This window comes from Octodon degus, unplaced genomic scaffold, assembly GCF_000260255.1.
Source record: "Octodon degus isolate 3935 unplaced genomic scaffold, OctDeg1.0 scaffold00282, whole genome shotgun sequence".
NCBI lineage: Eukaryota > Metazoa > Chordata > Mammalia > Rodentia > Octodontidae > Octodon > Octodon degus.
This window is the reverse complement of record NW_004524858.1, coordinates 1,162,529-1,171,790: the sequence shown is the minus strand read 5'-3', so window position 1 is coordinate 1,171,790 and position 9,262 is coordinate 1,162,529. Positions and strand designations below refer to the sequence as shown.

The following is a 9,262-nucleotide window of genomic DNA, read 5'->3' as shown; positions in this document are numbered from 1 at the left end:
CCCCGCGCCCCGCCCCCGCCCGCGGGACCCCGGCCGCGCAGGACCTTCACTCCTCCGTTGGCGCATCCGCAGGTACCGATGGGACGGGTGCGAGCCCCCAGCCGCAGGCTCACCAAGCGGGGCGCGCGTGGGCGGAGGGGCGGCGCGAGCGGCTGGGTGAGGATAGGGGACCCCATCCCCAAGGGGCGCAGGGTGGATGCGGAGCGGAGTCCCCACACTCCATGGTGGGCAGCTCGCAGGGGAGCCTGACTTGGGGGGTCGGAGGTATGGGGCCCCCTGTTTCCGACCTAGGATCCCTGGGTCAGGTCAGGCGACTGGGTCTCCTAGGTGAACCCTAAAACCGGTCCGGGTGCCCAGCCTGGCCACTAGCTCGGTGTCCCCGAAGGGGCGCCGATATGAGGGGGCTGGTGGCTCGGTTCTTGGACGGGGACCTCCGCAGCCACCAGAAGGGCTTCCAGGCGCCCGGGGAGCAGGGGCGCAAGGGCAGCATCGCCCTAAGAGTTCCCCTCCGCGTGCTGGCCAGGGTCCTCGAGGCCGCCCCTCACCCTCCAGGAGACATGTGGCCTCGGGCTGCACTGCCTGGGGACCACATCAGGCCCAGTTGCCCTGGAAGTTTCTGCTGTGTCCCGGTGTCCCGCTCCGACTGCGGTTCCTGGGTGGGGGTGGGGGCCCTGCCTCGGGACTGACAGGCAGGTGACACTTTCTCTTGACCCAGTTCTCAAGGATGGAAAGAGGCAATTGTCACTCCATCCTGGCCACCATGGTGTGCGGTGGCCCTCTGCAGACCCTTCTCAAAGGAGGCAGGCAGGCAGAGTGACGACTTTGGTCATGCGTGTGGACATTCGAGAGTGCCCCCCTCCCAGCCCACTGCTTCAGCCTACAGTATTTTGTATTTTCGTTTGGGTTTTTTGTTTGTTTTTTGGTTTTTGGGACAAGGTTTTATTTTGTAGCCTCAGTTGGTCTCAGACTTGTGAGGATACTCCCACCTCAGCCTCTTCAGTGCTGGGATGGAGAGACTGGCTGGCCCTGCTGTGTGGAAGGGTTCCTTCTGGGGCTTTGGAGGTCTTGGCTTGGTTTTTTTCTCTTCCCAGGGTGCTGTGAAGTGGGGAGCACATATGAGCCACCCCCTCCCCCTTGCTTTTCTCTTGGGGGCCCCTTGACTTAGGTTCCATAAAACTTCTTCTTCTGGGTGCCACAGATGCCCCCACCCCAACCTTTGGGAAGGAGGAATCCTGTGCCCAGACACACTCAGACCCAGGCATGGCCTGCCAGTGTTTCCAGCCATGGGCGTCCCTCCCGCCAGCTCGGAGGCCTCGCCAAAAACATCTGGCTACAAGGTTTTGAGGGCATCGACTCTGCCTGGGGCTTCACAGGGGTCCTCAGCCTGTGCAGGGGACCCCAACATGTGGCTCAGCTTGCAACAGGGGAAGAGAAAAGGCCCTAAAGGACACTGACCGCACTGCACATGCATACCTGGCCTGGATAACCTTTAGAAATGGGCTGATCCTCTCCCCAGAACCTCATCAGAGCAGTCCCATGTCCCTGTCGGGTCAAGGAGGTGGCAGACCCTCACTGTCCCTTGCTGCCAGCCTGCAGGCCCTGGCACCCATTTAGCCCCTGCCCTTCCTGGCTTGTGACCTTGGCTGAGTGCTGCCCCCTCTGAGCTTTGCCTTTGTGTTTGAAATGGAAATGGGGGTGCCACCTGCTTCCTCAGGTGGCAAGAGGGGTGATATGTGACATTTCCCACCTGGGGCTCCATTTTTCACATGGTGGATGCCAGTGTAGCCCTCCGGTCCTCGCTGAACTGCCTGTCCTGTGTCCCCTCCCCCATTGCCTCCCTGCCCAGGGCACCTTAGGACGTGTGCTCGAGGCTGAGGGACATGGCAGATAGGCGGCTTGGCACACCCAGTGGCTGAGTCACCCGAGCTCTCTGGGCCCTGCATCTTGGAAGGTCGTTCCTAGTGGCTCTCACAGGAATCCTGCACAGTGGGAGGCTGGCAGCAGGATGTCTGGGTTCCTTGTCCCCTGCATGATGACCCCCTCATCCCATGGAGCAGCTGGTGGCACTGCTTGCCAGGGGCGGGGTTTGAGTGTGTGGACAGAGATCAGGGCGAAGTCGCCAGCAGGGTGGCCCACTCCTGTAATTCCAGCCAATCTGGAGGCTGAGGCAGGAGGATCTCAAGTTGAGTTTGGTGTGAGCAACGCAGTGAGTGAGATCCTCTCAAGGAGTTAGTAGGGCTGGGGCTGCTCGGGGGTAGAGCTCTTGTGGAGCACACTCTGGGCCCTGGCTCCATCCTCAGTCCTGCACAAGCTAGGCCAAAAGACGTCAGGCCTCACAAGGTGCCCAGGTGGGTAGGGGCAGGGACCACTGAGGGCATGGTCTCAACTCTGTCCCATGCCAGCCCTATGCCTCAGTCTCCCCATCTATACTGGCCAAGCCCAGGCCCCCCTTTTAGGGCCCCAGAACTTGCCAGGCCGGAGTCAATGTCAGGGTCTCAGTGGCCACTGCCCTGAACCTTGATGTTGCCTGGCCAACTTGCATGTGCTGCCCGTGCGTGCATGTGTGCCTCTGTGTGTGTGTGTGTGTGTGTGTGTGTGTGTGTGTGTGTGTCACTGGTAATGGAGCCCAGGACTTCTGCAGTAGGTATGGTAGTGCACACCTGTAATCCCAGCACTTGGGAGCCTGAAACAGAAGGACTGCTGTGAGTTCAAGGCCAGCCTAGACTGTATAACAAGAATGCCTCAAAAAAAAAAAAAGAAATAAGAAAAAAGGAAAAGAAGGAAGGAAAGAAGGAAAGGAAAGAAAAGAAAAAAGAAAAGAGAAATTTCCCAGGCTGGGCTCAAACTTGCGATCCTCCTGTAGGAAACTGTATGATCATAGAACCTAATGGTCAGGCTGAGGTGACCCTATGCCAGTGCCTTTAGGGGACTGGGAGTTGGGGTCTGGCAGTTTTGGGAAGGTGTGGACACGGGGCCAATGTGGATGAAGGTGGGAGAGGGAAGGAGGGACAGCGATAGCCCAGGAGCTCTTGGCCACAGTGGGACATGGGCTGGGGCAGGACAGCACCTGGGAGCCACAGCAGGACTTGGCATGGAGAGTGTAGCAGAACTGGGTGTCTCAGGCTCCACTGGGCAGTGAGGACCCCAGTCACATCTGTGACCAGCCCCCATGTCCCTTCCTGCAGGTCAGCTGGGGATCCCCACCGTTGCGCCATGCCGGGCCACACATGGCCTGCCGCCACCCTGGCCTCCGCACCCAAGTGGCCATGAACGGCCACAGCCACAATGGCAGCGCGGGGCGGCCGCTGGGCAGTGGGCCAGGTGTGCTGGGCCGCGAGCCCCCAGACCCCGAGGCCGGCCGCCCCATGCAGCCTCCGCACAGCCCAGGCCTGCAGGTGCTGGTGTCCAAGGGTGAGCCTGCCCGGCCATCCCCCGGCAGTACCCGCGGGCAGCCCCAGGACCAGGCAGAGGACGAGGAGGAGGAAGAGGAGGAGGATGACAGCGGCCACCGGGGGAAGCCGCCCACTGCAGGCCACCGCCTGGGCCACCGGCGGGCGCTGTTTGAGAAGCGGAAGCGGCTCAGTGATTATGCACTGATCTTCGGCATGTTTGGCATTGTTGTCATGGTGACTGAGACTGAGCTGTCCTGGGGCGTCTACACCAAGGTGGGTGCCCAGGGACACCAGGGGGCACAGGGAAAGAGTGGGCCAGGGCCAGCTGAGAGCTGGGTACCCTCATCTCCTGCCACCACCCCTGTGAGGAAAGACACTGGGGCAGAGGGCCACGGGACGCCAGGCCTCATGCACAGAGAAGTGCTGAAAAGAAGACCAGACATGAAGCCAGGCTTTCACCAGCCAGGGAAGTGGATGGTCGCAGCCCAGTGCCCCGTGCTCCTCCTGGCCTCTGCCCTGACGCACGCCCTGCATCGTCCTGTGTTCCTCTGTCCGCAGGCGTCTCTGTACTCCTTTGCCCTGAAATGCCTCATCAGCCTGTCCACCATCATCCTGCTGGGCCTAGTTGTGCTGTACCACGCCCGGGAAATCCAGGTTGGTGGCCCTGCCTGCCCCTCCCCAGCCAGGCACACCACGGCCCCAGGGTCCCGACGCCCAGATGAGTGTTTAGAGGGAGGACAGAGGGTCCCCTTGGGTCCCTGCAGGCACCCCCATCTCCAGGCCTGTGCTTTCATTTTCATTGCTGAGTTCACCAAGAAAAGAGGTATGCAGGGCGAGACAGCGCGCACCTGTCGTGCCAGGACTCTGGCAGGCTGAGACAGGAGGGTCACAAGTTCGAGCTCGTGCTGGGCAGTTTAGTGAGGCCTTGCCTCAAAATAAAAAGGGTCACGGACGGAAAGGCCAAGTGAGCCTTGCGCAGCACCTCTGCAGAGCCCAGCTGGCTGAGTAGTTTCGGGAGCAGCCCTGCAAGGCTGCCTGGCTCGGGGCTGGAAGTCCAAGCCCCAGGCCCGGCAGGATAAGGTCTTTGCAGGACAGTGGGGTGCACACAGCCCAGGCGCCTCCTGGCACTGGTTGGCAGCTAGGGGTGCACCCTCTTGCTGTCTTGAGGGTCGCATGTCTTCTTGTGGGGGAACCGTGTCCAAATATCCAAATAGCCCCCTTTGTTTTTTTCCTTTTCTTTCTTCCTTTTTTTTTTTTTTCGGTCTTTTTGAGACAGGGTCTCACTGGTCTTAAGCTCACTCTATAGCCCAGGCTGGTCTCAAACTCACGACGATCCTCCTGCCTCAGCCTCCCGAGTGCTGGGATTACAGGCTACCATGCCTGGCTTCCAGGATTTCTTGTTGTGTTTTCTGAGATCGGTCTCAACGTGCAGCCCAGGCTGGTCTCACATTCCCAGTGGTCCTCCCCGCTCAGCCTCCCACCCAGCCTGGGAGATGCTTCCATCTTTCACTCTGTTACCCCTTGCTTCACCTACCCCTTTCTTGTTTTGGGGATTCTAATGTGTATAGTGTATTCTGATCATCCCCCCCCCCCTTTTTATGGTTAGGTTTGGTTTTTGTTTTTGTTTGTTTTTTTTTGTTTTTTTTTTTTTTTTTGGTACCAGGGATCAAACTCAGGACCTTGCACTTACCAGGCAGGTGCTTATGCTTATGAGCTATCTCCCCAACCCCTTTTTTTAAAATTTTTGAGATGAGGTCTTGTTAAGTCCCTGACCAGGCTGGGCTTGAAATCAAGATCCTCCTGCCTCAGTCTTCCAAGTAGGTGTGGACCAGGCTGCCGTTTTGCCCAAGTTCTCTCCAACGCAGAAGCCTAGGGAGTTCTGTCCACGTAGCCCGGTTCTGGCTGGGGCAGGGACGACCCGGCCCCGGGTGGGCTCCAGGCCCAGGCTGCCCCAGCCCGGCGTGACGCTCACTGCCCCCCCGCAGCTGTTCATGGCAGACAACGGCGCGGACGACTGGCGCATTGCCATGACCCGCGAGCGCGTCTTCCTCATCTCGCTGGAGCTGGCGGTGTGTGCCATCCACCCGGTGCCCGGCCACTCCCGCTTCACCTGGACTGCGCGGCTGGCCTTCACGTACGCGCCGTCGGTGGCCGAGGCCGACGTGGATGTGCTACTGTCCATCCCCATGTTCCTGCGCCTCTACCTGCTGGGCCGCGTCATGCTGCTGCACAGCAAGGTCTTCACGGACGCCTCCTCGCGCAGCATCGGCGCGCTCAACAAGATCACGTTCAACACGCGCTTCGTCATGAAGACGCTCATGACCATCTGCCCCGGCACCGTGCTGCTGGTGTTCAGCATCTCGTCCTGGGTCATCGCAGCCTGGACCGTGCGCGTGTGCGAGAGGTGCGCGAGCCCGCAGGCGCGCTCCGTGCGCAGCCTGCGCGGGGCCGCGTGCCCGGAGGTGCCTGAAGGGTGCAGAGCTGCTCCCGCTGGAGGCTGCCCTCTGCCCTCTGCCCTGGGGGCCCCTCCTGTCCCTGCCCCTGTCCCCCACATTTAACCGGTTTTCCTTCTCCCTTCTGCCCACCCTGCCGGACCGCAGGGAAGACATGTGAGTGTGCTCCGGGCTGCCACTGCCCTGCCCCGGCTGTCCTCTGCTGCCCCCCGCCCCCGCTAGGAATTTAAGATTCGCTGCCGTGGAGGGGGGCAGAGGGTGTTGTCATGAGGCCCCGTCCCTGTCCCGAGAGGTCCGGGGTGGGGGAGCAGCCGGGGGTGGGGGTGGCTGTTGTCGCTCTGGGCCTACCTGAGTCCCCAAGCCGCCTCAGCCCCAGGACCTTTGTGAGCATTGGCCCAGGTGGTCCTGAAGGTCATCAGGCTACCCACTTAGCTATTGGGGAAACTGAGTCTCAAGTGCCACTCACGAGCTTGGGCCCAGTGCTGGTTACCTGTCTGAGGATCAGACAGTCCCCGCCCTCTTGCAGGGGACATGGGGAGGGCCTTGGAGTCCTCACCCATGGGGCACCTGGAACTCCAAGCTGTCCTTGTAGCCCGCCCCCACAGGAGCTGAGCCAGGCATTGCAGGCTTGGAGCCCCAGCCAGTCGGGGCAGGGCCAGTGGGCAGCCAGTCCTAAATTCTGAGCCTAAGGTGATGTTTGTGCCCCTCCCTGCCTTGCCATGTCCCTGTGTGTGCCCAGTGTCACCTGGGCCCTGCTCTGGCTCAGCATTGGACACTTGGAAGCCAAGTTAGGGGCCCAGGGAGGGACCCCAAAGCCTTCATCTGTGGGCTGTCCTTGTTGTCTTACTGTCCCCTGCCTCCCATCGTGGCTGAGGCAGTAAAGGAACTGGTCCCCGCAAGGTGGGGCTGCCAGCTGGAGGGCACTGTGGGACTGTGGTTGTGAGGGGTCCCATGCTGTCCCCAGACCCTGAGAGCCACCCGCTCAGCCCTGGCCTGCAACAGTCAACCTGGACCCACTCCAGGGCCTGGTTGTGGCTGTGCAGACCCAGCCAGCCTCCCACCCTGCTCCCACCCTACCCAAGGCCTGGGCTCTGGGCTCCCTGCGTTGTGGCCTCAGTCCCCCTCTGTCCATGCTGCTATGGCCACTCCTGCTATGACCTCAGTTCCCGCTGCACTCCCCACCACTCTTGGCACCTCGGCCACCCGTGTCCCATATGTCCGTGTGTCTGTCCATGCACAGGTGTGGGTGGCAAGGGGACTCTGTCAAGTTCCCAGAGAGCAAAGACTGGCACGGGGGAGGTCAAAAGCAGTGCAGGCCCAGAACTTGGAGGCTGAGGCAGGATGGTCACCAGGAGGTTAAGGCCAACCTGGGTGATGGAGTGAGACCCTGCCTCAAAAATACAAAAGAACATAAAGGGCATAGGAGGGAGGTGGCAGGTTGCTGTCTGCCCCCAGGGACTGCCCCAGGCTGACCACTCCCTATGTGCACTACCCTAGGTACCACGACAAGCAAGAGGTCACCAGCAACTTCCTGGGGGCCATGTGGCTCATCTCCATCACCTTCCTGTCCATCGGCTATGGTGACATGGTGCCGCACACCTACTGTGGGAAGGGCGTGTGCCTGCTCACCGGCATCATGGTGAGGACTCTCGCCCCCATGCCCACTGCCTCCTGGGGATCACTGTGGGAGCTGTGCTTGGCCCCTTATTCTCCACAGCCCTGGGACCAAGCACTTTGTGCTTCTGTGCCTCAGTTTCCCCAGTGATCACCACTTCCATAGTTGCCAGAACTAAGTCAGCCTCCATTGGCTGGCCTGGTTGAGCTGGCTCCGTGCTGGGCCCAAGACCCAGGGACAGGACGAGTTAGGCCATTGTGGGCTGTGTGGCAGAGCTAGAGCTCAGGCGGCTCTGCGAGACACCAACCCGCCCTCCACCCATGCAGGGAGCTGGCTGTACCGCGCTGGTGGTGGCTGTGGTGGCCCGGAAGCTGGAGCTCACCAAGGCAGAGAAGCATGTGCACAACTTCATGATGGACACTCAGCTCACCAAGCGGGTGAGGGCCCTACTCGTCGTCCCCCTGCACCCACTGGCACCCCCATGAGCCCATGCATGTCTGAATTGCTGAATTACCTCAGTTTCCCCATGGGCAGATGAGTGAGCTATCAGCCTGGTGCAAATCGACCTAGTTCACACTGTTCAGGTGTGGTGGGCAAGGGTAGCATGCGACATGGTGACACTGCAGGGGTGCGAATGTGAAAGCATGACCCTGCCTCATAGCCCAAGGGTCCAGAAGTTTCTGGAGGTTTCCAGGAATTTCTCAAAGTTTCTAGAAGCTTCTAGAGGTTTCCAGAAACCAATTTCTCTCTCCCTCTTTTTCTGTTGTTGTTTTGTTTTCTTTGTGCCTGTCCTGAGAAACTGTTCTTTCCTTCGCCCCAGGTAAAAAACGCCGCTGCTAATGTTCTCAGGGAGACATGGCTCATCTACAAACACACCAGGCTGGTAAAGAAGCCAGACCAAGCCCGGGTTCGGAAACACCAGCGTAAGTTCCTCCAAGCCATCCATCAGTAAGTCCAGAACCTTTCCAGCTCACATTTCCGTGTCCGCCTAGCACGGAGGCAGCCAGCTGTGGCCCTGGGAGGAGGCCATGGCCAGGCCAGGCTGGGTGGAGAGCTCACTGGGGGCTGTGGTTCTGTGCTAGCCAGGAAGAGAAGAGAGAGGGCCCAGTGCTCAGCCAGGACCGTCACCACAGGCCAGGCCTGGACGTTCCCTGTACAGGTGACAGAAAGTATAACACATTTTATGGAATAAATCCCATTGTTACTCTTTCAACTTCAGAAGTGTTTCCTTTTTGCCCTGGCTGCCAGGAAGCTCAGAATGACACCTGTGGTCAGATCCATGGGATCAAGTGGGCTAATCAGAAATTCAGAAATTCTTTAATTTCCTCTGTTACTCCTTTGTCCTGACAATTATTTAGTCCAGTGGATCTCAGCTGTGGTGACTCATTACAGCCCCTTGGATGTAAAATCTCTCAAGCCATCTGCAACTGGATTACGATAAGAGCCCAGGTGCAGCCCAGGCCCACGCTCCCCAGGGGAGAAGTTCAAGCATAGCCCTAAGGCAAATTAATTCTTTTCTTTTGTGTTTTAACATTTTTGTTGTTGTTATCATTTAGATGCATGGGAGCACTTGAAACAGGGGCTTGCTATGTAGCCCAGGCTGGCCTCAAACTCACCATGATTCTCCTCCCTCAGCCTCCTGAGTGCTGGGATTACAGATCACAGGCCTGGGCTACCACAGCCTGCCCATTTTTGTTTCTTTTAGGATTTTTTAAAAAAATTTTGAGGGGCTGGGGAGATAGCTCAGTAGAATAAGCGCTTTCCTGGCAAGCACAAGGGCCTGAGTTCAATTCCCAATATAT

General features: G+C 59.3%; 1 protein-coding gene across 5 annotated transcripts in view; it reads left to right on the top strand.

Annotated features, from left to right (window-relative positions):
• Positions 1-9,262, top strand: part of Kcnn1 (potassium calcium-activated channel subfamily N member 1) — a 19,892-nt gene that overhangs the window by 6,796 nt on the left and 3,834 nt on the right. For 2 of the 5 annotated variants that reach the window (XR_002819285.1, XR_002819284.1), the window contains exons 2-7: positions 3,186-3,665; positions 3,951-4,046; positions 5,378-5,796; positions 7,343-7,484; positions 7,787-7,897; positions 8,281-8,383. Coding sequence is in view for 3 of the 5 variants with exons in the window: in XM_023707220.1 (XP_023562988.1) it covers positions 3,228-3,665; positions 3,951-4,046; positions 5,378-5,796; positions 7,343-7,484; positions 7,787-7,897; positions 8,281-8,408 (1,334 nt within the window). In the remaining 2 variants the exon portion in view is untranslated. Of the gene's footprint in view, positions 1-11; positions 73-3,185; positions 3,666-3,950; positions 4,047-5,377; positions 5,797-7,342; positions 7,485-7,786; positions 7,898-8,280; positions 8,409-9,262 lie in introns of those variants that run through there. The other 3 variants (XM_023707220.1, XM_023707219.1, XM_004646863.3) reach the window with 2 other exon arrangements.